Genomic DNA, 27430 nt, shown 5'->3' on the forward strand with positions numbered 1-27430 from the left:
CTTTAAAAAAAAAAATATATATATATATATATATATTTATTCCAATTCTTTTCCATTATAGGTTATTACAAGATATTGAATACAGTTCCCTGTGCTATATGGTAAATCCTTGTTTATCTATTTTATATATAGTGGTGTGTATCTTTTAATCCTATGCTCCTAATTTATCCCTCCCCCTCCTCTTTCACGTTTCCTAACCGTAAGTTTGTTTTCTATGTCTGTGAGTCTGTTTCTGTTTTGTAAATAAGTTCGTTTGTATTATTTTTAGATTCCACATATAAGTGATAACATATAATATTTGTTTTCCTGTGTCTGAGAGCTAATATTCTTAAACACTCTGCATATTACCTCTGCATGGAGATCCTTTCCAGCCTTGTGTGGAACAGGGAAAAATTGGAGTGCACCAACAGAGAAATGCTACATATTATGTCCATCAGAGGACGTATAGGTGGTCCTCTGCAATGGAACACTATACGGTCAGGAAAAAAACAGGAGGCAAATGATGCGTACATTCTGGCATGAAATGATGGCCACAGTAGGTTGTTGATAGAAAGAGCTTCAGAACAGTACTATCACATAATTCATTTGTGTATAAAAACAAAATTTTAAAGTCCATTTACTTGTTTGTAGGTTCATGGATAAATGTCTGGAAGGATGAACACCAAACAATTCACACTCACCACTGGGAAACCATGAAGGAGGGGAGCTTCCATTTTTTGTCTTTATATTCTATGTTGCTTGAATCGTTGACCACTCATCTGTATTATTTTGTAATTAACAGAAAGAAGAAGAAAGCAACTGCACAGTGAGCCAGGAGCCTGAAGACCCCTGTCCACCCCTCCCGCCTTTCTGCTCCAGACGCTGATTCTTTTCTGAGGCCTCCCTGGTGTTTTCCGCTCAGCACTGAAGGCTCCTCAACCCTGCTTCCCCTCCACGATCATTTCTCAAGCCCCCTCTGGTCTCCAAGGACTTGCCTTGGCCTGAGTCTCTCATCTGGATCCAGGCATTGGTCCAGGTTTCCCAGGAGACCATGGTCCTACCCCTTGTGCTACCCCTCAGGGGGATGTGGGACATGGTGACATCACAGTTAAGCTGGTGACATCACAGTGGACCTGGAGGCTGACAAGACAGAGGACCTGGCAAGGCCCAAGAGAAAGGAGCAAGGAAGGGATTGGCAGGTAGAGGCTGTTTCCAGTGGGAACTTGAGGGATTGTGTCCCCAGCCCTCCTCCTGGGACACTCCTAACCAGGTCTTTCAGGGATTGGAGATTTGGAAATCTCCAAGGCCATTTTCCTTTTTGTTCCTAACCAAGAGGTTGTACACTTTTCTGTGAGCTGGAAGCAGAGTGTGATGCCAGGAGGGGGCGGAGTTGGCAGATGGAAGCCAAAGGTGTGTGTGAATCCGCCTTCGAGATGTGGGTGGGGCCTTCCACAGGTACCCAGTGAGGCTCTTGCACTCTTAGATTCCAGGCAAGGCTGGAGGGGAGGCAGGCTGTGTCCTGGGAGGCTGGGAGGGCTCCAGCTTTGGGGAGTGGAGTTCTGGTTGACCAAGATGGCAAGGAGTGCCATGGGAAGGGCTGCCCGCTAATCTGAAGGATGCTGAGAGGGCAACTGGTATGTGCAGGGTTGGTTGGGGGAGAGGATGGGGAGGGTGGTCTGGGCCTTGGGAATGGCACTTCGGAAGAGAGTATGGGGGGCACAAATGAAGCAGTGGGGGTGGCACTGGGGGTGGGCTGACATTGCCAAGAGACAGTGGAATCTGAGGGTTGGCACTAGAGAGCTCTTGGCTATTTGCTGTGTGACTCTGAGTGAGTTGCTTACTCTCTCTGAGCTTCTGTTCCGTCATCATGGGGATAATAAAACCAACTGCACAGGCTTATTGTGAAGATTAAATAAGATAATGTTTACGAAGCCCCTAGCACAGTGCCAGGCACATAGTAACCGTAAAGGTAGCTATCTACTCTAACCCTCGGAGTATTCCAACCTGAGCCTGGTGCTTCATCTATTCTGGACATGTATAGTGCAGGATTCTTGGTTGTAACCTACAGAAACCATTTCAGGAGGATTTAAGGAGAGAAGGAGGGAATCCCTGTTGGTCCAGTAGTTAGGATTCTGTGCTCTCACTGCTGAGAGCCCAGGTTCAATCCCTGGTCAAGGAACACAAACCACACAGTGTGGGCAAAGGAAAAAAAAAAGAAGAAGAGAGAGTGAAAGGAAGAATTCACTTAAAAGATGCTGGGGGGGCTTCCCTGGTGGTGCAGTGGTTGAGAGTCCGCCTGTCGATGCAGGGGACACGGGTTCGTGCCCCGGTATGGGAAGATCCCACATGCCGCGGAGCGGCTGGGCCCATGAGCCATGGCCGCTGAGCCTGCGCGTGCGGAGCCTGTGCTCCGCAACGGGAGAGGCCACAGCAGTGAGAGGCCCGCGTACCGCAAAAGAAAAAAAGATGCTGGGGAAGCTCAGAGAAGGTTTGGGAAGGCTGCAGAGCCAGGCTTGGAAAGCAGGGCCAGGACCACACCCCCAGTACCAGCCCTGAGAGGACTGGTGACACCCTCTGAACCCCTTTCTTCCCTCTGCTGTCCTGGAGGCTGGGGCATCACCATCTACGTACAGAGTGGGCTCCACCGACCTGCCACCTCAAGGCCACTGGCTTCTTTTCCTTTTTCTTTAATTAAAACAAATTTTTTTATTTATTTAGTTTATTTTTGGCTGCACTGGGTCTTTGTTGCTGTGCGCGGGCTTTCTCTAGTTGCGGCGAGTGGGGGCTACTCTTCGTTGCGGTGCGCGGGCTTCCCATTGCAGTGGCTTCTCTTGTTGCAGAGCACGGGCTCTAGGCGGGCGGGCTTCAGTAGTTGTGGCACACAGGCTCAGTAGTCGTGGCTTGCAGGCTCTAGAGCGTAGGCTCAGTAGTTGTGGTGCTCGGGCTTAGTTGCTCCACGGCATGTGGGATCTTCTCTGACCAGGGCTCGAACTCATGTCCCCTGCATTGGCAGGCGGATTCTTAACCACTGCACCAGCAGGGAAGCCCCAGGGCCACTGGCTTCTGATCACAGTCTGGATGGGCACATCTGGTCGGTCTGGTCCATGCCATGTGCCCGCACCATGCGCTGGAGCAAGGAGGTGGGAATTCAGCATGCGGCCATTTTGGCTTTTATAGTGGAATGTGCCTTCTGCCTCCCTCCAGACTCATGTGGGAGAAAGTTCCAGATGCTGGGCATCCAAAAAACCTGGCAAATATCTACATGGGAAACAAGAATGAGTAAAGAGTGGTCCCTGACCTTGAGATACACACAGACACGTAGGGGTCAGTTTTATGGGCAAATGATTATGACAGGAAGCGACGGGGGCCAGAGTGGAAGTGAGTACTGACCAGGGGCTGAGCTGGCAGAGTAATATGTCCCTTGCCTACAATGGAGAGTTCGAGATGTCCCTGTGCATTCCATGCCACCTGGGTGGCATGGCCAGGTGGAGTTTGAGGCCTGGATGGGGCTGCCACACTGGGCCAGACACTGCGGACACACCAACCGGGCAGAATTTGTGTGAGGCCGGGGGGTGATGCACCTTCTGCTCACAGGAACGATGAAATTGCTCAGTCTAAAGCTGTTTCTGGCCTAAAGGGTCTCCCCTTTGATATCTAGTCATGCCTTACAAGCATTTTGCTGTGTCTTTGAATTATCTCTTGCCGGCCCTCAGCATTCTATCTAAATTAGAGAAAGGATTCCCCAGAACCGAGAAATCAGAGATGGGACAAAGAGGAGGAAGATGTACTCGTTGCCTCCTAGGCGCCTGCTGTGTGAGATCGGATTCCTGCTTTCTCCCCTGCCTCACCCTACGTTGCCTGCTCTTGTCTCTGCCTGTTTCTGTCCCTGCCACCACCGTCTCTGTCTTCCCTCTCAACATCATTGCCCGTCTCTGTCCCCGTTGGGCCTGCATCCCTGGAAGGACCCCAGCTCCAGCCTCTGAGCCCTGCTCTGTCCCCCTCCTGCTCAGCCATCTGAGTTCTCTGAGAACCAGAGTTAACCACACCCCACTCCATCCCAGCCCGCACACTGAAATCCCAGTAGCTCCAGTTTACTGTGGCCCCAAGCTCTGGCAGTGTTGTCTCAGGTAGGTAAAGGCAGGTGGGCGGCTCGCCCTTGTCAGGTCCCATAGGGCCCCCGCCTGCCTGCCTGCCCCCCCTTCCTATTTGTGGCAACTTCAAATGTAGCGCCTTCCTGTCACCTCTCACACCCACGGGGGCCGCAAACACAGACAGAGGCTGGCGGCCCACCTGCCCACCTGCTTCCTTCCCCAGCCAGAGGGGACTTCTGCCGAGCCAGGTGAACAGCCTCACCCAGGCCGCCTCTCCTTCTAAGGTGTTCTGAGACCCGGGGCAGGTTGGGAGGAGTCAGGGAAGAGGGAGAGGAGACCGGGTTTTGGAGGAATGAGACACCCGCGTGAGGGTGCCAGGCTCCGAGGGGCACTGGGGGTTAAGGAGGGTTACGGGGGGGGGGAGGGAAGGGCCTCGGGACACTTGCCGAGCTGCATGGTCCCTGGGCTGCGCGGGCCTCAGTGAAAGCAGCAGAGAAGTGAGGCGCTAGCCGAGTGGCAGGACATTGGGGCTTCCTCAGAGGCCCAGAAAAGTTGTGTGGATGAGCTGGGGGACAGGGGCGCCCCTCAGTGAGGAGCCTGTGTTTGGTAGAGTCTTGGAATAGCTTCTCAATTCCCTGTGGCCCTGAGGAGGTCTGGAATGTTTCCTCAGATCTCTGAGCTTACCTGGAAGTACCTCCATGAGGACCTTCCTCTCTCCTCTCTTCCCCAGGGATGGGATTCAGGCCAGCTGTGCTCTTTGCCTCTGATTGGCCAGTCTCCATTCAATCCTCTTCTTGCCCCTACCAGGAAAGCATCATTGGCTTTCATGTCATCGCTGAGACAGTCCTTTCACATCAGCCAGTCCAACCCTCCCAGTTTGCAGATGGGGAAACTGAGGCCAGGAGGGGCAGTGACTGACTCAAGGTCACACAGTGGTTTCCTGGGAGAGCCAGTCCTCGAAGACAGGCTCTTATTTGGAGGACCTTCACCGCTCACCTGTGACTGACCTGTCTTCCCAGCAGGTAGTGGGGGCATGAAGGGGGAACCCGCTCCAGAGTTGGGTTGTTGCCACAAGACTAAGCCCCTGGGGAGCACAGGAGACTCCCTGTCCCCCCACTCGGACTCCCAGCTCTGCCAAGGCGATCAGGTAAGATGCGGTCCCATCCCCAATTTTGAGGCCAGGCTGCTTCTGGAAGGAGGGGATGTTAGGAAGAAGTAGGGGGAAAATCTGAAGGGACCTAGATTCCCCTGGTCCTGAGCACCCGCACCCCGGCACATCATGGGAATGTGCCTTTGGAAGCGCCAGAGACCCTCTCCCGTGCCCCAGGGGCCCAACTCTCCTGTGAGGCATGAGAAGGGACAGGGCCATGCAGGAAGCTTGGCTGTGTGACCGTGGCCTGGGCCTTAGAGGGAGGAAGCTCAGGGCCCTCCTGCGGGGTACACAGTCTTTGATGAGGATTTTCTCTAAGTTCACCTTGGCTCCATCCAGGTAGTTAGTCTGAGGGTGGTCAGGAAGGAAGGGGAAGAGGAAGAGCAGGGCTGAGTGAGGGGTTCTGGGGCAGGGGGAGGGTAACCCTGGGGGTGGACGTGTGAGTCCCTTGGGAACGCGGATGAGGGAAGGGGAAGCCATTTGAGTGACAGACAGGGTGGAGGCAGGTGTAGGTTGGGGGTTGGTCTTAGCTTCTCCTCCCCCTTTGGAACCCAAACTAGGGGTGGAACCATCCCAAGGGACTACCCCAGGGGGCTCCCAGTCCCTGGCCCCCAAGCCCCTTCCCCCTGCCTTCCAGGTCTTGCCAGGCTCCAGGCCACTTCCAGGCACAGTGGATGCCCATGGCCCGTCCTGTGCCAGCCGGCTGTACCCCTTGCCACTGCCCCTGGCCAGGTCTTCCCTGCTGGCCCGCCCTCAGGGCCCGGACGTATACCTGTGCACCCTGAAGTCGGCGCCCCCGGGCACAGCCCCGCAGGGTCTCAGAGAGGACGCCTCGAGCACAAGTAAGCCCAGGGCACGGGGCTGCACCTTGGTGGAGGCTGGAGGTGGGAAGCACTGTTAGGTTTGGGGATGAGAGACATTGCGGACCCAGTGTCACTCGTGAGGACAGTGCCTTAAGCACGTGTTACTGCCACATTCTGAGCTGGAGCTCTGCCTGGGGGTGCGAGGGGCTCTCAGGTGGTGACACGTGAGCAGAGGTGAGCAGAGGAAGTAGCCAGTGGTTCTCTCAGGCGTGGGTATGGGATCTGGTGTAGGCGTAGCTATTCCCGGCGGTTGAGAGTGGCGCTTTGTCTGCCTAGAGTGTTTGAGCTAGAGGGGCCTATTTTATAAGACAGGAGCCCTGACTGGGAGTCAGGGAGTCGTGGGTGGAGTCCTGGTTCTGCCCTTTCTGGCTCTATGACATCATGGAGGCCAGTTTCTTCTTCCACAAAAGTACGATCTCACTAACCTATGTTCTATGTTTATTGCTTACGAGACCCCATTTCCTTACGCAACTCGACCTGGAGGGCAGGGACCATGCTGCTGTGTCCTTTATTTCCCCAGCACAGAGTAAAGCAGCTCAGTAAAGCTGGTTGAGTGAATAAATGAGGATCCAAGCAGACAATCTACTTTTTAATCTTTATACATATTTAATATTTTACTTTCTATCACTCCCAGTTTAACTCCTACCTCACTGGCTGTTACACCTCAGTCTCCCTTGCTTGCTCTCCACTACGTACCTCCTAAGTCTCCCCCTGCCAGGAACTCAGTCCAGAGCCGCCGCCTCATCCCTCCCCTCCCCTCTCCTCCCATGTTCCCATCTCCTCTCTTCTCCTCTCCTCTCTCTTCTTTCCCCGCTTCTCTCCTGTTCTCTTTATCTAGAGTAGCAGTTTGATAGAACTTCCTGCAGTAATGGAAATGCTCTGTACTTGTGCTGTCTGATACCATACCTACTGAGCCTTTTAAGTGTGGCTAGTGCAAGTGAGGAACTGAAGTTTTTACTGTACTTATTTTAATCAATTTAAATGTGTCTGGTGGCTACCATTTTGGACACAGCAGATCTAGGACCACCTTTTATGGGATCTCATTTGGGCCCATGGCACCCAGATTTATGTCTCCAGCTCAGGCTGCTCTGTTAATCTCCAAACCAATTCACCCAACTGCCCACTTGATTTTTCCACCTGTACGTCTAATAGGTTTCTTGAATCGCTTTCACTCTCTGAAATTATTATGCGCTGCACAAATTCTAGCCTCTTTTATTGGCAAACGCAATTGCAGACGAGGAAAGCCCAGAGAGGGGAGGTGCCGCGCAGGCTAGAGCCCTCTCTCAGCTCTGAGCCAGGCAGGTTGATGAAGAGCAGAACTTTACCCAAGTCTGTGCGGCCCTGACCGTCTTCCCTTTCCTGCTCAGGGCACCAGCCACCAAGGCGGCCTGCCGGCTCCTCCAATGGCGAGAAACTCACAGCCAAGTACCCTCTGAGCAGGGACAAGATGGGAAGCCAGCGGGAAAGAGCTGGCGAGGGGTCCCCCGGCCCATCCTTCTCTCCTCACAACAGCTCTTTCCCAAACCCGTGGCAAGATAAAAAGAGCCCCAGCCCCTTGGCTTTCTGCTCCTGGCCCCCACCCACCCCCATTTCCAAAGAACTCCCATCCCACCTCTGCCCGTTCTATCCTGTGTACCCACTTCTCCTGCCCTCACCTTACCTGGTCACCTGTGGGGGCCTACCTTCTGTGCAGTGTCCCCCCCTCTTCATGCTGCCCCAGAACACCTCCTACACTACCATGGCTGTGCCCACCTTGCTGATGAATGTCTATGAGGCCGGGCACTCCAGCACCCAGGGGGAGACCCTGCACCCCTACGCAGGGGCCTCTCAAGCCTCTGGCCAAACCCAACCCTCCCAGGCCCGGAATCCAGGCTCTGCAGCTGCCAGGACCGACTCCACAGGGCTGGAGCATGCTGGCCGGGTGGTTCCAGCAAAGTCGGCCCCGCCGGGCTCCCAGGCGGGCTCTTCGGCACTGCCTTATCCGCTGAAGAAAAAGAATGGCAAAATCCTGTACGAGTGCAACGTGTGCAGCAAGAGCTTTGGGCAGCTCTCCAACCTCAAGGTATCTGCCTCTGGGCTCCGTGGCTCCCCTCGGCATCCTTCAATGACCCCCCTCCCATCCTGCTTCTAGAATCAAGGACCTTACAGCCAGAAGGAACTCCTGGGCAACCTCTAGGGCCTATGACCTTGGCTGGTTCATTGGGCCCCTCAGTTTCACATCCGTAGAGAGGAGTCCTCTCCACACTAAAAGACTGTCTATGAGATCGTCTCATTTAAGTTAAAAATAGGGAAACTGAGAAAAGATTTGCCCAAGGTTGCCTTGATTTCATGGTGCAGTCAGGTCTTGATCTCAGTCTCTCAACATCTAGGGCAAGCCCTTTCTTGAACAACCATCCTCTCTGATTCCCAGTTAAGCCTCCTCTTGTTTACTTACTTGAAGTTCAGGTGGGGGAACAGGTAGATTTTAGTGAGTCTAGACCACAGACCTGACAACCAGCTTTTTTCATGTGGGATCCTGCACATCAGCGCCGTGCTGTAAGCATCATTATAGGCATCGTCCAGCAGGGGGCAACCATGGGCACATCTCTGTGTATCAGCAAAGACCGGAAGCTAGGCGCCAGTTGGCACCTGCTGAAGTTGAGGAAAAGTTACGGTTATTGGAGAACAGCCCTTCTGCATCCTCTAGGGCATGAATTCTTAAACTTTAACGAGCCTCAAACCACCTGGAGAGCTAGTAAACATGCATATTCCTAGGCTCAGCCCCAGAGATTTTAATTCAGCTGGTCTGGGGTGGGGCCTGAGAATCTGCATTTCTAACACCCTCCCAGGTGATGCTGATGCTGCGGGACAATACTTCGAGAAGCACTGCACAAGATACACACAACACACACACACACACACACACACACACACACACACACACGGGGTACCCCTCACCTGGCCAGCTAACCACAGCCATCTCCCCTCTTGCAGGGCAGCAGAGAGAGAGAGGGGATCCTGGGGAATGGTAGATTGGCCTTCAGGGAGGTGATACAGATGCAGGGGGATTGAGAGGCCTTGATGCCAAAAGGGGGCCCTATGGGGATGTGGGTAGAGATTTGAAGAGGATCCCCGGCTCTGCTGGAGGGCTCTGGGCAGTTGGCAGCATTTCTCCCACACCTGGCTCAGGTCCATCTGCGTGTGCACAGCGGGGAGCGCCCGTTCCAGTGTGCCCTGTGCCAGAAGAGCTTCACCCAGCTCGCCCACCTGCAGAAGCACCACCTGGTGCATACTGGGAAGCGGCCCCACAAGTGCCCGGTGAGACCATCCTCCCCCTCCCCTGTACTCCTGCAGGCTGCGGAAGAATTCTAGGCCCCTGGGGGATGGCACCCGTGGCCTCCATCCCCCAACCATCCTGAGCAAGTGGAGACAGGACAGGAGGCAAGGGTTGGGGGAAAGAGGGAGGTGGAAGGGAAGGGCCAGGACGTGATATTGGCGGCCACCCCCTGGGCCTGGAGGGGAGAAAAGAGATGTATGTCTGTGGGGGGAGAAGAATGAAGTTAGGAGTCCTGGGGATACCCATTGCCTACTTCCCAGCATAGTTGGAGGAGTTAATGCTATCGTGTGTGCAAAGTATATAAACACTACTTATAACATCAGCTCAATGTTAGCTCCCTCCCTCTTTGAGCCTCACCATGTCCCTTGGGAGGTCAGAAGGGCCCAGACTCTTTCCCTGTTTTAAAGAGGCAGAAATAAAAGCAGCATAGTGGTTATAGTCCGGGCTACCTGGGTTCAAATCCTAGCTCTGCCTCCAACTTGCTATGTGAGCTTTGGCTAGTGGCTTCACTTCTCTGAGCCTCTGCGTTTTCACTATAATATAGGAGTAGTACTTAGTCCTGCTTCTCCAGAGTCCTGGAGAAGACTAGTACACGAGACCAGTTCCTGGCATGTAGCAGCTCCCAGTAAATGTTAATTACGCCCACTGAAGCTGCAGCCCCACGCATAAGGATTCTATGTGATTATCTCATTCAGTCCACCATACCTATGAGGTTAGGTATTAATACTCTCATGTTACCAATAAGGAGAGCAAGGATCAGAGAGGGGAAGTCACCTATACAAGGTCATGCAGGGAGTAAAAGAACCAAGATACCAACCCAGTCTGACTGGCTACAATCTGCCAGACACTGTGGGTCCCAGGGAGGAATCATGGGGGGAAAGCTTCCAGGCTTGCATTACAGGGAGGTGGTAGGGGGTATTTTCAAGATGGGGAGAGGGAGCAGAGATCCTGGGTCAACCAGGTGGGCAGAACTGACGCCAGTGCCCATTCCCATCAGATGTGCCACAAACGCTTCAGCAGCTCCAGCAACCTCGACTCACCTGCGCCTGCACTCAGGGGCCTGGCCCTTCCAGTGCAGTGTCTGCCCAAGTCGCTTCACGCAGCACGTTCACCTGAAGCTGCACCATCGGCTGCACGCACCACGGCCCTGCAGCCTTGCTCACACCCACCTGCCCCTGGCGTCTCTTGCCTGCCTTGCCCGATGGCTCCAGGGGGCACTAGATCTTGTGGTGGCCCCATCAGAGAGGCAGATAGACTGGGACGTGGACAAGGTCAAGGTGTCCTCAGCATCCTGGGGAAAGCAAGGGCAGCCAGCCTGAGCAGTGGTGCCAGGACTGCCCTGGGGAGGGGGCAGGGGCAGAGCAATTAAAGGATTTTCTCTATGATGAGTTGAGGCCTCCTGAGCTTCAATAGTGGAGGGGGAGGTCACCATGTATTTGCCAGACTTCACACCCCACTCCACCTGGCAGTTCAGGGAACACAGCCAGGAAGAGACTATGCTGCCCACCGCGTGGGGTGGGTGCCTGCGGCCATCTACTCTGGCTGGGTTTGAGTTCCACTCTGTTTGGGACCTATCTGGGACCAGCCCCACCATCTCAGCTCGCCGATGGACAGTCCAGCCTTCCAGGTCGCTGCAAGGTGCAGACCGTGTTGCCAAGCACAGGACACACTGCCCTCTTTTCTGAACAGATGTTCCAGCACCTGCACAGATGCCTGTCTGCTGCTTGCCGCAACATTCTTGTCTCACAGTTCCTACGTGTTCCCTCAGCTGGTACTCCCTGCCGTGGTCAGGTGCGGCATACTCCTCGCTCTGTACATGTCAGGATCTGAGCTCCCTGTGGGAGAGGCAGGAACACAAGGATATCAGTGTCCACTCATGACCCACAAGCAAGATGTCCCCCTGTGTGTCAGGACCAGTCATCACAGAGGACAAATGGCTAAGGAGGCACCAAGCTCGGTGAAGGGGTGGAGGTCCTACAAGGACTGCCGGCAGGGAAGAACTGGCAGAGAGCCTGGGGAACTGGGACCCTCCTGATGGTCTTTCTTCCTGCAGTCCCAGAGGATCCCCCAATGTGCAAGTTACCCCCCCCCGAGAGTTAAGAGAGGTAGCATCAGGTGGGAAAGGGTACTGCCCTTTGGGGGTACAGGAGGCCCAGGTTATAGTCACAACAGTAGTAGTATTAGTAAATCATAATAGTTGGCCAACTTCCAGCAGGGGTCGCCGTTCCCATCCCTGTGGGTTTCGGATAGGCTTCCCCACCAGGGGAAGATTCCCCCACAGGCGAGATTCCCGCTGTGTCATAGGGTTTCCAGGACCGAGAGAGAGAACTCTCATAAGGGCCCACCATGGCAGGGTAAGGGCAGGGTCGGCGTCGGTCCCCACCAGTACCGAGGTCTAGGTTCCAAGCCCACCCTGTCATCCTTTTGGCTCCGCCCAACATGCCAACCAATCAGGCTAGCCCCCCCAATCACGCCCATTCCCGCCCCTGGCTCCGCCCCTGCGTTCTAGCCCCTCCTTCTCCGGGGGGGCGGGAAAGACGCTTGGCTCAGTCCGGCCTCCTGGCCACTTCTAGCCCCAGGACCCTCCTCTCCGCCCTACTTTGTGCAGGCCCAGCTTGAAGGCTTCCAGCACCGGGACCCGGTGGGCCCCTGGCGCTTCCGGGGGCCTAAAGAAGTAGCGCAGACAGGGCCGAGAGCTGGAGCGGGGCGGGGGTGGGGTGGGGGAAGCGGGGGGGTGGTGGCCCGGGTGGGGACGACCCCTGCAGAGCGCACCCCCTGCCCTGGGGCTTGGGCAGCATCTGGATCGGTCCTCACCCCGCGCCCGCACTGCGGGCCGGGCGCTGTTTGCTCAGGGGGGCGGGCCGGAGGAGGCGTTTCTCTGCAAATGAGCTGGATCCGGGAGGTCCCCGCGGCCCGGGACCGGTCAGGTGTCCGGACGCCCCGAGCCTGGAACCTTGCCCTTGCCATCGCCGAGCGGCGCGGGGTCCTGGGGGCCCGCCTGGCTCGCCGCCTGGCCGGGCTAGGGGTCCGGAGGGAGTGCAAGGGGAAGCCGATCCCGGAGGAGGCCAGATCCCGGGATAGGTGAGGGGTTTGGAGGAGGGCCGCTTGGGGCACCCCTGGGCCCAAGGGTGTGGGTGTGCGTCTTGGAGTGTACCTGATGTTCAAATAAGCCTGTATGAGTGTCTGGGAGCATAAAAATATACCTGTCGGTGTACCACGATTTTGGTTATGTGGACTTTATATTATAAAGTTCCTGTGCTTTTATAAAACTTTACAACAAATTTGCAATTTCCTAAGTCTGGCAGGTGGCATGCCAGGGATCTCCTGATTTTTCTCTCCAGAGATAGTTGAAAGGCAAATATGGGGATAGGCAGTCCTCCTGCCCCTGTGGACTTTGATTCTCTCATCACAGGACAGTTTAGCTCTGGTCTTCACATCCCTTTGTCATGAGTATGACAGGTTCCTGAGTCAGCTTAGACTGCACTGCATTCGCCCTTAAATGCCATGGAGAGGTTCCCCCCCCCCCCCCCGTCATCTCAGATTGTAATAACATTAAACTTTTATTTGTCACTTGCTTGGTGCTGTACCTGGATTATCTCATCTAATCCTCACAGCAGCCAGACAAGGTGGGTATTTTGTGTGAGTCAGATAAGGAAATGGAGGTCCAGAGAGGTGAAGTCACCGCCCCAGTCACACAGCTGGGAAGTGGTGGGGCTGGGACACAGGCTTAAGCAGTCTGACTCCAGGGCCCGCGTCCTGAAGCACTGGGCTGCTCTGTTGCTGGAGAGATTTCGGGACTGCAAGCCAGGGGGCCGGAGCTCTGTCCTAACCCTAGATGCCACTGGCCACGTGACCCTGAACAAATTGCTACATCTCTCCCAGCTGGTTCACTCTTACCTGATGTCTGAGAGAAAGGGAAAAGGCTCTGTGGGTGGCCAGGCTGAATGGCTGGGACGGGCATAGCGAAGAGGACCCCAGTAGCTCACAGGCCCTGTATCTGCAAAGAACATGGCGTGTGCTCTCAGGCACTGGGTGTTTTTGTCTCTGTGCAGTGACTGGGCACTTTGTTCTGATCTTATCATGACAGGGCTGTCTCCAGCCTAACCTGGGAGGAGTGGAGGCAGTCGTGGTGGGGCCAGAGTGAGGGGAGGAGTTTGTGCTGCTCTCTCACACCAAAGAGAGAAGGGAGGGGAGGGCCTAGCCACCCTATACCTGGAAGCCTGGGTGGCCGCCGGGGGTGCCCACACCCTGCCAGTGCCCTCTCTGGAAGTCACATCCCCTCCCTTTACCCTGTCTGGCAGGAACCTGCCCTATAGGCCCAGATGGAACTGCTCCTCCCTTTCTTTCCCCACTTGAGAGGAGGCAGGGCTGCGGGTGAGTCAGGGACAGGAAGGGCAGGGTAGGGACTTCACATGCTCCTGGGCCAGCGTGATGATACATCCCATGTGTGCACTTGGACTTGGTTCTCACTGGCTGTGGGAATGGGACTCTGGCCCTGAGGCACAGGCCTCCGCTCCCTGCTGATTGCCTGGGTGGGGGGCAGAGTGTACAGAGAGGGCAGCCAAGGCACTTCCTCATCTTGCCCCCATTAGCGTGGTGATGCCCAACCAACCTTTGGAGTGATACCATCCTAGTGCCTTAACTCCAAGGCTCACTAGCTGTGTGACTCCAGGCAAGTCACTTTACCACTCTGGACCTCAGTTCCTTACCTGAAAAATGAGGACAATAATATCTACCTTTTAGGATTATTTGTGAGGCTTAAAGGAGATTATGTAGGCCTGGTACCTAGTGCTAAACCTGGCATAGGGTGGGCCTCAGCAAATGGCAAGCTTTTGAATTATTAGGGTACTGTCCTTTTTCTGTATTCTGGCCCTGATACAGGCCTAGTCCCCATTTTGGTCCCAGGCCCATCCCATCCCTGTCTCTCTGTCTCTGGAGGTGGAGTGGACAGCTGGGGGAGGGAGCAGAGAGGAGGCTGCTGCATAGACCTCCCCTGCCCCGCCCCCCCCCGCCCCCCAAGATTTCAGGTGCTCATCCTGCCTGTGTGGGCCCTGAGAGAAGAGGGGGGAGAGCCACCAGGTCCAGTCCGGGGGTGGGAGAGGAGGAGGCTACTTCATTCCTTTCCCTGTGCTTCCTTCCCAGACCCTGGGGTGGCCAGAGCTGTCCTGACCTGGCCCAGGGCCAGGGCAGCACCAGCAGAGTCAGCCTCAAGGTAGGAGAGAATACAAGGGTGGGGGAGTGTAGGGGAGCAGAAGCTCTGGGAGGGGCTGGGCCGGCCCTGAGAACCCTGACTTACAAGTTAGGCAACTGGAGTTCTCTCATCCCTCCTCTGCCACGGATTCACTGTGTGACCCTGAGCAGATCACTTCCCACTTCTGAACCTCAGCTTCCCCATCTGCAAAATGGGAACAGTAATGCCTCTTAGGGCTGTTGTGAGAAATAACGTAACAGACGTAGAACCTCCAGTGCAGGGCCTAGATGCTCAGAAAACAGCTTCCTAATGTCGGGGCCCCTGGGGGAGGCATGTAGGGGCAGTACCTGTTCTCAGGACCCCTTTCCACACTCCCTCCTTTAGCTTGACCTTCCCCATCTTTGACCCCTTTTCCCCACTTCCTGGCATTGCCCCCAGGGGTGACGCTGGGCCAGTGCCTTAACCTTCTGCCTGCAGTTTCCCCATCATCAGTGGGGACCTGAGCCATGGATTGGACAGAGACAAGGTCCCCCACTCCCCACCCCCTGGAGGAGCAGACGGCTTCCTCTGGAGGTGGCTCACAGCAGCCATGTGTCTCTCTGTGATCCTGAATGCTATCAATCGTTACTAGCATTTAACTGAGCACTGCTGGTACTCTGCATGGATTATCTCATACAATCTTCACAGCACTCCCAGGAAGCAATAGTTTTATTATCACGCCCATTTACACATGGGGAAACTAAGATGCAAGAGGTATTGCAGCTAGAAAGTAACAGAGCTGAGAATCAAGCCCAGCTTGCCTTGCTCCGGGCCCCCAGATGAATCATCCAACCCTCCTGTTTCTTGAGATGTTCAGCCTCTGGGGAGTGAGAGGCTGCGTCTATTTCATAGATGAGTAAATGAAGGCATATGGGATCAAGGGCCCCTGCTAGGAGGAATTTGACCCCAGACTTGGCTCCTCTGTTGCCAGGGACACAAACCCATCCCTGAAAACTGGTGTTTTGGATGGCAGTGTCCATTTGGGTCTGTGGTCCTGAACCCTCTCCCCTCACACACACAGCTAGGCTGGGCCCCAGGGGAAGACAGTGGACAGAAGTCAGTGTTGCCCCACTTAGGCAAAACCTCTTTCCAGGCTCGCTCTTGTCCCAAGAACATCTCTATGCCCAAGTACCTCCTCCCACGTGTGTTTGGGAATCTTGGGCTGGGAGGGTACTTGGGAGTTGGCTGCAGGCTCTCTGGAAGCCAGGAGCGGGCAGAGGCCACAGGCATTTGTGGCAGGCATGCCCACAAAGCCCCTAAGGCCCAGGGCAGCTGGTGCCAAAGGGCTGGAGGCCAGAGGATTCCTGGGAAATCAGCAGTTGGCCTGAGAATCAGGAGCCCTCACTGTGTGACTTAAGTCATGTCAGTGTCCGCTCTGGGCCTCACCTTCCTCGTGTGTAGAATGGGAAGGGGTGAGTTAAATGCTGAAGGGCCTTTCCAGAGCTCTGCCTCTTGGTCCAGATCTTGTGGCTTAAGAGGCAGTCTCTCCTTAAGGCAGCTCTGCTTGGTGTCAGAGCTCTGCTCAGCTTCTTCTGTGACCAGGAGGGCAGCCGGGGTGTCAGGGGTACCCAGAAGGCAGGGGAGTGATGCTGTCACCCCGTCTCTGCCTCTGCTTTCCCTCAGGCCCAAGCCCAGAGCCTCTCAGAGTTGGACCTTTGGGCAGGGAGCCGTGGCTCCTGGCTTTGGAAGCGACGACACAGCTCAGGGCGGTCTGCTGAGCCACCGGGGCTCCTACAGAGGCCAGCAGTGGGCAGCGCCTCTGACCTGGCCAACTCTGCCTCTGTGGGGCCAGAGAGCCTGGCACTGGCGGTGACCTCAGCAGAGCCTGCTGGGACCAGGTGTCCCTCATGCCCACCACCAGCTCCTGGATGTTTGGAACAAGGATCTCCAGGCTGCACCTGCCTGCAACCCCCGTACACAGCCCAGGAGATTCCTCTGAGGCCTGAGCCACCCAGCAACCCGGAAGACGTGCGGCCCCGCCCAGCATCCTCCCCCAGGGCAGAGGGGGCAAAAGGGTGAGCCTACCAGCGCAGGGCCAGCCCTGCCCGAGCCAGCCCCGACTCTACGTGAGTGTCCCTCTGCTACCACATCACCAGCACCCTGCAGGGGCGTGGGCAAGCACCTGGGGAGGAGACTCAGGAGCCCAAACTGGCCCAACCAGCTCCCCACGCCTGCAGCCCTGAGCAATCCAGGGGCTGGCAGGAGCCTCCCCAGGGCCCCCGCCCCATCACAGGGTGCCTGGTGGACCTGCCTCAGGAGCCCCGGCTGAGAGCCCCACCACATCAGGGGAGCACGGCCCAGCGGCAGGAGCTCCAGGCTGGCCAGATGCCTGGGTCTCCGCATAGATGGTGAGTCCGACTTCGCCCCACGTGAGGCAACGCGGGGAGGGGAAACTGGCCTGGCTGCCCCCTCTTGGGTCTCTATCTTGTCTCCGGGCTTCTCCAACTCAAGGCCCATTCATTCAGTTCCCTGGGGGTGAGCTGACTCTGCCATCCCCTCCCCTTCCCAATTCTGCCCTCCTTTCCCTCCCCTCATCCAAAGGCTACATCCTGGGGCCCAGTGCTCCCGTATTCCTTTGTCCGACTGAGGAGGGGGATATCCTGTCATGGAGAGGATGGGGGAGGGATCACCTTATCCTCAGCAACACACCCTCATTCCCTCGTTCTGTTCCGGAGACCACATTCCCGGCCTGAGAAGAGGCTCTCAGCCAAAGTGCTGTATGTCCTGGGGCAAGTTGCTTAACTTCTCTGGGCCTTGAGTTGTCAGGTAGACTTGGTAGCTGGAGATGAGGAAGGAGGAGGTGGTTACAGGAAAATACTTTGAACTCTAGAGAGTTGGGCTGCTGAAATAGCACGGATGATTTTTTAAATAAATTTATTTATTTATTTATTTTTGGTTGCTTTGGGTCTTTGTTGCTGCACGCGGACTTTCTCTAGTTGCGGCGAGTGGGGGCTACTCTTCGTTGCGGTGCGCGGGCTTCTCATTGTCGTGGCTTCTCTTGTTGCGGAGCACGGGCTCTAGGAGCGCAGGCTTCAGTAATTGTGGCATGTGGGCTCAGTAGTTGTGGCTTGCAGGCTCTAGAGCTCAGGCTCAGTAGTTGTGGCGCACGGGCTTATTTGCTCCGCGGCATGTGGGATCTTCCCGGGCCAGGGCTCGAACCCGTGTCCCTTGCATTGGCAGGCAGATTCTTAACCACTGCGCCACCAGGGAAGCTCAGGGATGCTTATTAATAAAGCTTCAGTCGCAGCAATAATTACCCCACATGGTTCTGTGTTGGCAGCCACGGAAACAGGCACTGAGTTTCCCAAGCCTCCGTTTTTAATTTGTGTTGAAATTACTCTCCTGAATCTGCCTGGTGGGCTCAGAGGTGGAAGGATGTGTCCCCTAAAACTCACTGAAGAGGGGATGAACATGGGATCTCTCTAGAACCACCAGGAAGGGCACTGGGCCTCAAACAGGGCTCTGAAAATTTCCTAACGATGATGGTGGTGGCTGTCACTTATGGTTCGTTTTCTAAGCATAATTCTATTTAATCCTCACAACAGCCGCATGAAGTTGGACTAATCCTGCTCTCCACCTTTCCACCCCAATTACAATAGGGAAACTAAGGCTCAGAGAGGTTTCATCACCTGCTCAAAGTCAACTAGAAAGTGAAGGGGCCAGAATTTGAACCCGGGTACCTGTGTTCTAACTACTTCTCTCTCCTGCCTCTAACGGAGGCCTCGGTGGCCCTGTGCAAGCAGTGGAGTGTTGAGTGTGGACTGCAGAGCTTTCTGTAACATCGTGGAGCAGATTTGGTAGTACTGTGTCAGCAGAGGCAGCATCAGGGATGACCAGGCCTCTGGGCAGGAGTCAGGGTAATGATTCTGTGACAAGGAAGAGGGACATGTGCGACCCAGGCTGGCTCAGAGACCTGCTGCCGGGGGAGGTTGTGCTCCAGCTGGGGGAGAAGGGCTGCAGAGAGAGGGAGGGTGAGTGGGAGGGGCAGTCCTTGGAGAGGGGAAAGGAAGGAGCAGGCGGTTCATCTGGGGGACTCGGGCTCCATCTTCTACTCTGACTATTTTGGGCACAGGTGGATAATGACAGACTCGCAGGAGGCAAGCGCTCACTTAGAAAGGAAGGAAGAGGACCTCCAGGGGTGTCATCCTTCTCTGTTCCCTTTCTGGGGGAGGGTTCTCTGGGCCAGGATTGGCAAATGTGGGGGGTGGGGAGGCACAACGCAACTGGGTCTGGAAATGTAAGATGTGTATGCATCCAAGTGTGTGCATCTGTTCAGATAAGGGTGAATTTCAAGGGGAGGAGGGCTGGGGGCTGTGAATTGACTCTGTGTGTGTGTGTGTGTGTGTGTGTGTGTGTGTGTATACTGTTAATGTGTGTGCATGTGTCACTGTGTTTGTGTGTTTCTGTGTATGTCTTGTGTGTCTGCTGTGTCCCTGTGTGTGTATCCCCGAGTGTCTGTGACTGACTCTGTGTTTGTGTGTCTGACTGCGTACGTTGGGGTAAGCATCTATGTGCGTTTTTGTGCCTGTGTGACTCTGTGTGCCTGTGTGTGACGCAGCACGAGCTTGTACGCCTGTGGGCTGGTTTGACCTAGTTTGTGGGTGACTCACAGGTAAGCGGGGAGAATCCAGGACGTGTCGGGTTAGATGAGGCTCTTTCCCACACTCCCCTCGCCCCCTCCTCAGCCTCTCCCTTTCCCAGCCCCACACACCTGATTTGGAAGGCACAGGTTAACCTGTGACAAATCCACCTATGGTCCTGGGCCCTGAAGAAGAGAGGGCTCTGGAAATGGCATCTCTGCTGGCCTGGGAGAGGCATCCTGGGTCATTGGGGTGTGTCTTCAGAGGAAGGACAATATGGGGGAGGGCTATAGGCAGGCAGATTCCTGCATAGTTTGAAGAACATTCTAGCCATCACAACTATTCAGGGATGGGACAGCTCAGCTGTCAAATTGCGACCTCCCTGTCGCTGGCTAGAGGTATGCAAGCAGAAACAAATGATCACATGCTTGTGGAATGAATGACTATTGGGGGTGTTGTCCAGGGGCTGGGTTGAGAGAAGCATAGAATCATATATCTAATCTGATTACCAATGGCTTCCTCTGAAGCTGCTCTCCTGTTGCTTTGCCAAAGCCTATGGAGGCTTTCCAAATGTGGTTCCTGTTTTTATGTCTAATTCTTTGACTTCTGGACTCCTAGGATACCACCTCCAAGAGAAAATTGGCTTTGGATGAACCTAACCAGGGCCTAGCGCATCACGTGACACGATTAGTGCTGAATGAATGAATGAATAAATGACTTAGAACCCAGGCTTTGACCCTTACTATCTGCCGTCACGGACAGGGAATCTCAGCGAATGGTAGTTGTTATTGTTCTTCAGAAATGGAGATTAGACTTGGGACAGGGGCTCATCAAGGGGTGAAGCTCCATGTGCGGGGGAGTCTCAGCAAGGAGGACAGGGGAGAGGGTCAGGCCTCAGGGAAGGGCTGCAATCCAGGGCCTCAGGTGTCTGAATGTGTCGCTCTCAGGAATTCTGGCCCGGGGAAAGGATTGGGCATCCATCTCAGCCCCTCACCTCCCCCATACACAAGGCTTTTCTGGGGCCACTCAGACCCCGTCCTGGGCCAGGCCACACGTTGTCACGGCCACCAGTGGTCCCCAAGTCAGGTCAGGCTTCCCTGGGCCTCGTCCCCATTCATCTCTGCCCATCATAAAACCTGAGTCACTGCTGGGGCCACAAGACAGGGCCAAAGTTCTGGGTTCTACCAGCCTCTCAGGAGGGAGGAAAATAGAGAGGGAGGAGGGAAGTTGGGGGCATGGGTCCATTTCCGGCCTTAACTGCCCTTATAATGGTCTGGGGGCTGCCTCACAGAAAGGAGGAGCTGAAGACAGGCTGGTACTGAGGCTGATGTGGAACAAGTTGACCTTTTGGGTCCTTGAGGCCTGAGAATAGGATTGCCCTGCTCAGTGCAGCCTGGAAGTCGTAGTAGCTGACTGGCCCCTCCAGGACTGTATGGCCTCCTTTAAAAGTAAACCCCCAGGGGCTTCCCTGGTGGCGCAGTGGTTGAGAGTCCGCCTGCCGATGCAGGGGACACGGGTTCGTGCCCCGGTCCGGGAGGATCCCACATGCCACGGAGCAGCTGGGCCCGTGGGTCATGGTCGCTGAGCCTGCGCATCCGGAGCCTATGCTCCGCAACGGGAGAGGCCACAACAGTGAGAGGCCTGCGTACTGCAAAAAAGAAAAAAAAAAGAGGTGAAATAAAAGTAAACCCCCAAACCACAGAGTCTAAGTTTACCAGATACATCAGGGAATTTGATTTGGTGGTTAAGCACTTAGGATTGGGTTTAACTCTTGCCTCTGCTACTGTGTGACTCTGGGCAAGTTTCCTAACCTCTCTGAGCCTTCCCCCCCTCATGTGCAAAGTGGGAATATTTGTTTATAACTTTTTAAATTATTTATTTATTTGGCTGTGCTGGGTCTTGGTTGTGGCACGTGGGATCTTTTAGTTGGAGCATGCACATGGGATCTTGTTCCCTGACCAGGGATCAAATCCAGGCCCCTGGAATTGGGAGCACAGAGTCTTAACCACCAGACCACCAGGGAAGTCCCTTGTTTATAATTTATAAATAATTTATTCTATTTTTTAAAATTGAAGTGTAGTTAATTAATAACAATTTATAATTGTTAGTTTCAGGTGTACAGCAAAGTGATTCAGTTATATGTATCTTCAGATTATTTTCCACTATAGGTTATTACAAGGTATTGAATATAGTTCCCTTTGCTATACAGTAAATCTTTGTTGCTTATCTATTTTTTTTTTTTTTGCTTATCTATTTTATATATAGTAGTTTGTATCTGTTAATACCATACTCCTAATTTATCCCCTCCCCTTCCCCTTTGGTAACCATAAGTTTGTTTTCGATGTATGTGAGTCTGTTTCTGTTTTGCATATAGATTCATTTGTATTATTTATTTATTTATTTATGGATGCATTGGACCTTCGTTGCTGTGCACGGGCTTTCTCTAGTTGTGGCGAGCAGGGGCTACTCTCCATTGCGGTGTGTGGGCTTCTCATTGCAGTGGCTTCTCTTGTTGCGGAGCACAGGCTCTAGGCGCGTGGGCTTCCGTAGTTGTGGCTCATGGGCTCAGTAGTTGTGGCACACGGGCTTAGTTGCTCCACGGCATATGGGATCTTCCCCGGCCAGGGCTTGAACCTGTGTCCCCTGCATTGGCAGGCGGATTCTTAACCCCTGTGCCACCAGGGAAGCCCCTGTATTATTTTTTAGATTTCATATTCAAGTGCTTTCATATAATGTTTGTCTTTCTCTGTCTGACTTACTTCACTAAGTATAATACTCCATGTTGCTGCAAATGGCAATATTTCATTCTTTTTTTATGGTTGAGTAATATTCCATTGTATTTACATACCACATCTTCTTAAGCCAGTCATCTGTTGCTAGGCAATTGGGTTGCTTCCATGTCTTGGCTATTGTTAAGAGTGCTGCTATGAACATTGGGATGCATGTATCTTTTTGAATTAGAGTTTTCGTCTTTTCTGAATATATACCCGGGAGTGGGATTGCTGGATCATATGGTAGCTCTATTTTTAGTTTTTTAAGAAACCTCCATACTGTTTTCCATAGTGAATAATTTGTTCTTTATGAGGAAGCTTATGAGCCAGTGTTTTAGTTTATAAAGTGAGTTTTTTCTTTTAACATCCATTTCTTTTTTTAAAATTTTAATTGGGGTATAGTTGCTTTACAATGTTGTGACAGTTTCTGCTGTACAACAAAGTGAATCAGCTATATGTATACATATATCCCCTCCTTCTTAGACCTCCGTCCCCGCCATCCCACCCATCTAGGTCACCACAGAGCACTGAGCTGAGCTCCCTGTGCTATATGGCAGTTTCCCACTAGCTATCTATTTTACACTCGGCAGTGTATATATGTCAATCCCAATCTCCCAATTCATCCCACTTCCCCTTCCCCCCTCCACCGTGTCCACACGTCCGTTCTCTACGTCTGTGTCTCTAGTCTTGCCCTGCAAATAGGTTCATCTGTACCATTTTTCTAGATTCCACATATATGCGTTAATATACGATATCTGTTTTTCTCATAGAGTGAGTTTTTATTCTTTCTCTCTTACTGGATGCTGACAATAACCCTGTGAACCCAGCACATACTCTTGTTATTCCAGTTTTGTGGCTGGGGGCCCTGAAGCTTGCCGGAGAGAAGTGGCTGCCCAAGGTCATCCTGCTAGTGAGTGACAGGGCCAGGGGGAACCCAACTTTGCTGGAGGCCAAAGCTGTCTTTCCTCACCTTCCTTCCTTTCCTTCCTTACCTTTCCTTACCTACCTTCTTTTATAGTGATCAGAAACACGGTCAGAACGTCACTTGCCTAATTCTCAGTTTTTCGGTTTTCTAGTTTTCAGCTCCTGGAGGACTAGCCCCAGGGCTCCTTGGGCAGAGTCCCAGCCCCATCCACAGACCAGTGGGTCAGGCCCATATGCCTTTCTGCTCTCTCCCTTCTCTCTCCTTCTAGGCTTAGCCCTTAGCTTCACCCCTTGAAGGACCCTGGCAAAGGAGAACACCTGAAAGTAGGGAGAGGGGTGGGAGATCTGAGAGTATCGTGCCCGGTTTACAGATGAAGAAACAAAGGCTCCAAAGCTCACATGATTTGCCTGCGGTTACTCAGCCTGACCTTGGCAGAGGGAGTGATTCTGCACTGCAGACAGCCACCCTGACCACGCCCGACCCTGTCTCTCCTCTTCCCGGCACCCTCTGCAGTGAGCTGGACCACAGTGAGCCAAGGACACCTCAGGATCCGTTGCTGGGGCCCAACAAGAAGGAGGCCAGTGGGCCCCCAGCTCGGGCCAAGGCCCGAGTGGTGAGTACCACACTGACATGGCGGCAGCGGCCCCCTGCCCAGGAAGAGAGCAAACACCGTTTTCACAAGGTGTCCCTGGTATCAGGGGCCCAGCTGGAAGTCCGCCAGGAGGAGATGTCTGAGTATGGCCACCGTCGGGAGGAAGTCAATGGCTTTGCTGCGCTGGAAGAAGAGACTATGAATCACCAGGGTCCCGGGGACGGGGCTGGCTCCAAAAGCCTCCAGAGCCATGGGCCCATCTTTTCCAAAAAGTACACGCTGCCCCCCAAGGAGAAAAGGCCAGTGGGAAGGCCAAAGGAGGCTGTGGACCAGGGTGATGGCAGTCCCCAGGACCCCAGGACTGAGCCACTGAGCCCAGGAGCCACGGCCAAGACTGAGTTTTTGGCGCCGGTGCATGGGCCCCATGAGCCCAGGCCCAGCTCGGGTGTGAGTCTCACCGGCGGGAGCTCCCGGAGCCTCGAGGAACGGCAGGTGACACGCACTGTGCGGGCTACCATGGTGGTGGGAGGACACGTGCACCGACAGGTGAACAGCTCTGTGACGAACTCTGTGGGGCTAACGCTCCCGAGCAAGGCCCCGCCCAGGGGCCGCAATGCTGCCCGCGTGGTGCAGGCAGTGGTGGTGAGCCCCCGAGCCGAGGACTCACCCAGCCGCAGCCAGGCCCTGGAGCTGCTGAGTAGCCTTGTGCCTGCTGGGTGGAGCCCACCTGCCAGCCGGCTTCCCAGGCCCCTGGCTGCTGTGACAAGGAGTCCAGGTCTGGGCAGCACAGAGGGTGCAGCCCCGGGGCAGCCGCCTGAGACGGGGACAGCAGAGCCAGAGGACGGATCTGTCCTGGCTCCCGCAGGCTTCCCGGACTACGCCCACCCGCCTCAGAACCAGGATGTCCCTGCAACCCACCCGGACCGAGACCAGGACAAAGCCCCAGATGCCAGGGTCCATGAGGTCCCAAGCGTGCAGAGAGCGTCCAGCCCCACCCAGCTCCCTCTCCAGACCTCTCAGGGTCACACACCAGTACCCTCCTCTCCCAGACTCCAGACCCAAACCCCCTCCCTGGGCCTAGGTCACCAGCCAGAGGAGCCGGAAGTACCTGCTCATGCTAGGGCCCAGCTGACTCTCGAGCCCAGGGGACGCCAGGCCTGGCCCTCCGTCGAAAGGGAAGGGCATCCAGATCCCCCTGCTGCCACCAGCCAGCCCACGGTGAAGCCTGAGGTTCTTATAGTCCCTGGACAATCTCTTGCTCCATCCTCTACAAGAAGGAAGGCTGTCACCAGCCCAGGAGGTCTTTCTGCTCCATCCTCCCCAAGGAATAATGTTGTTCAGGACTCTGAAAATGTCCCTATCTTCTCCCTTACCCAGAAAGAGGTAGTGCAGAGCCCTGGGGTTCCTGCTGACTCATCCCCTAAAGCAACCAAGGTTGCCCACGCCCCAGAAGGCAGCCCTAGCACCCAAAAAGAGGTTGTCCAGAGTAGTGAAGGCAGGTTTGCCCTTCCTCTCACCAAGGAGGAGGCTGGTCAAGGCCTGACAGCTCCTGCTGTCCCACCCCCCAAACAGGAAGGGGAGGTTCAGGAATCTGAGGAGAGCCCCATCTCATCTCCTACCCAAAAAGAGGTTGTCCAGGGCCCTGGTGCTTCTACTGTCCCATATTCCACCCAGAAAGTAGTTGTCCAGGGCCCTACTGCTTTCATTGCCCCCTCCTCCTCAGGGGGCAAGGTCTCCCTCAGCCCAGGAGGCCCCCCTGCCCCAAGGCTGATAGGAGCAGGGGCCAGCCTGGAGTCCCAGCTTGTCCCTGACTCCACCGAGGGCAAGACGTTCCCGGAGCCATCAAGGGAGGAGGAGGAGGTGGCCCTGACCGCTGACCTGGAGATTTTCCTGGACACCCTGCGGAGTATGGAGCCCCCCGAGATCCTCCGCACTCACCGGCTGCCACGATCCCCCCGCTCCTCCTCCCTGGCCATATACGCCACGCTGCCTGCCATCGAGGAGGACCAGCCTGGACCATGGGTGCTGGGACCCAGCCCCCAGGGGGTGCCCGCACTGGAAGCAAATGAAGAGGAAAAGGGAGAGGAGGAGGAGGAGGAACCACAGAACCCCTACCTGAGCGACAGTGAAAATCTCCAGCGCAGGCAGGAGAAAGCCAGGCCCGGCCCCTCCTGGGACTCCCACCCTGCCCGACCCCCCCAGGTCTCTTACTCTCTTCTGGAGATGATGAAGAAGCACACAGCAAGTGCCAAGGACGCCCACCCAGAAGTCGGGCCAGAGTGGCAGGCAGGCAGCCGGCCCACTTCCCGTCTTGGAGGCAGCCTTCTCTTTGGGGGCCTGGTGCCTGCCCTTAAGGAGGCCCCCACTTTGGAACCACTGGACACAAAACCACCCGCTCTACCGTCCCACAGGGCACCAGGGCTCAAGAAGGTGCCAGGACAGCTGCCCCTGCTCTACAGGGAAAGGCCACCTCCAGAGAAGCCCGCATGTGCCCAGTCCCCGGAGGGGTGGGTAAGTGAGGCCTTGGGTGGGCAATGGAGGGGGCCTGGCCTCATCTGGGCCAGGGTTTGGATGGTGTGAAGACCATGATACTGGGGGGCAGAGTCTCCAGGGGCCAGGGGCATGGGTCTGAGGTCTAGTTCAGTGTGACCACATTTCTCTGGGCCTCCGTCTCCCTATCCAAACAACACATTTGCACTGTAGATTCCAAAGGGCTTGATATCTTGGAAGCTGGGGAAGGGGACAGCTTCCAGGGACAGAGTGATGAAGGTACCTGGGGGTTGGGAGCAAGTGTAGCATCCTTTGTGGGCCAGCTCTTTGGGGGTGGAGGGCCATAGGGAGGATGTGGGGTTCCTGGAATGGCAGGTTGGGGGAGACAGTAAGGAGGCAACCCCATAAGATCTATCACCGCTCTCCATTCCAGAGCTCAGCATTGAAGACCCAGGGCAAACTGAACACCAGGCCTGGAAAGGTAGGGAGTGGGGGGCAAATGGGTGGGGCAGCAGGAGGTGGGGGATCTGTGGACAGGGCCCGAGGACCCCCTCTGTGCCTTCTCCAGATGACGCTCTTCTCGGAGCCTGGCTGCCAAGGCAGCAGCAGGGAGGTTTGGGAAGACACTGCTGATGCTTCCGGCTGGGCCCGCGTGGCTTCCATACGGGTGGTACGAGGCTGGTGAGTCCGGAGTTCCTGGCGGGGTCCTGCGTGTGAACCTGGGGGATGTGAGGGCAGTGGGAAGTGCCCAGTGAGAAGTGCCTGGCAGAAACCCCCTCAGCTACCCAGAGACCCTGTCTCGTGGGTACATCGTCTCCCCACTCAGTGACCCTAGGTCTTTGTGCCCGCAGCTGGGTGCTATACGAAGAGCCGGCGTTCCGGGGCCAGAAGCTGGTCCTGCCTGAAGGAGATGTGGAACTTGGAGCTCTGGGGCCAGCATGGAGTACCCAAGCCATCGGCTCCCTGAGGAGGGTTGTCCGGGTGAGTGGCTGGGTGTGGGGGACCAGGTTTTGCCCATCTACCCTAAGCCCCAGGCCCTGAGGAGGGAGACAGCCTCAGGTATCTAGAGTTGGAATTTCTGGGAGAGATCATATGGGATCGGTGCCTGGACAGGGTTTATCATGTTCTCCCCTGTAAAGTCCCGACCTCGGAGCCAGTGGGGAAGAAAAGGATTCTGGGTGTGCTCAGCCTGGCTTGGGGAGGCAGGGGCCAGGCAGAGGCCAAGCTCCAGTAGCTCCAGCTAGTGCTGGAGAAGGATTCAGTTAGAGCAACAGAAATGGGTAGGGGTGAGCACTCACCTCCCCACCCCGGGCCCAAGCTTTCAAGCCCACGGCCAGAACCAAGGTGCCATGGATGTATGTTGATTCATGTGCTCACAGATGCTCTTTCATGTCAGCTGTGTGCCGGGCACCGCGCCAGGCAATGAGTAGGTTGGGAGATCTG

The 27430-nt window shown here is 55.2% G+C and overlaps 2 protein-coding genes and 1 long non-coding RNA gene across 13 annotated transcripts in view; 2 read left to right on the forward strand and 1 right to left on the reverse strand.

Moving 5' to 3' along the window:
• Window positions 1-2988: 2988 nt before the first annotated feature.
• LOC132515078 (uncharacterized) lies at window positions 2989-8685 on the reverse strand. The gene is made up of 3 exons (XR_009539033.1): window positions 8570-8685; window positions 4755-4870; window positions 2989-3237 (listed from the first exon to the last, which is right to left on the reverse strand). It is a non-coding gene; the product is annotated as an uncharacterized LOC132515078 (long non-coding RNA).
• On the forward strand, window positions 4245-10768 carry ZNF683 (zinc finger protein 683). The gene is given in 8 exon segments (XM_060140978.1): window positions 4245-4318; window positions 5090-5217; window positions 5858-6062; window positions 7451-8145; window positions 9252-9380; window positions 10397-10431; window positions 10433-10689; window positions 10692-10768. Coding segments are annotated over 7 exon segments (1512 nt in total). The 5' UTR covers window positions 4245-4318; window positions 5090-5103.
• A 1578-nt stretch (window positions 10769-12346) lies between these two features.
• Window positions 12347-27430, forward strand: part of CRYBG2 (crystallin beta-gamma domain containing 2) — a 28015-nt gene continuing 12931 nt past the window's right edge. The window contains exons 1-7 of one of the 11 annotated variants that reach the window (XM_060140969.1): window positions 16294-16977; window positions 22829-22890; window positions 23419-23518; window positions 25909-26008; window positions 26421-26468; window positions 26556-26668; window positions 26839-26968. In XM_060140969.1, the coding sequence (XP_059996952.1) occupies window positions 16955-16977; window positions 22829-22890; window positions 23419-23518; window positions 25909-26008; window positions 26421-26468; window positions 26556-26668; window positions 26839-26968 (576 nt within the window). In that variant the 5' untranslated portion in view covers window positions 16294-16954. Of the gene's footprint in view, window positions 12481-16252; window positions 16978-22750; window positions 22891-23173; window positions 26009-26420; window positions 26469-26555; window positions 26669-26838; window positions 26969-27430 lie in introns of those variants that run through there. The other 10 variants (XM_060140971.1, XM_060140965.1, XM_060140967.1 and 7 more) reach the window with 10 other exon arrangements.

This window comes from Lagenorhynchus albirostris, chromosome 2, assembly GCF_949774975.1.
Source record: "Lagenorhynchus albirostris chromosome 2, mLagAlb1.1, whole genome shotgun sequence".
Taxonomy (NCBI): Eukaryota; Metazoa; Chordata; class Mammalia; order Artiodactyla; family Delphinidae; genus Lagenorhynchus; species Lagenorhynchus albirostris.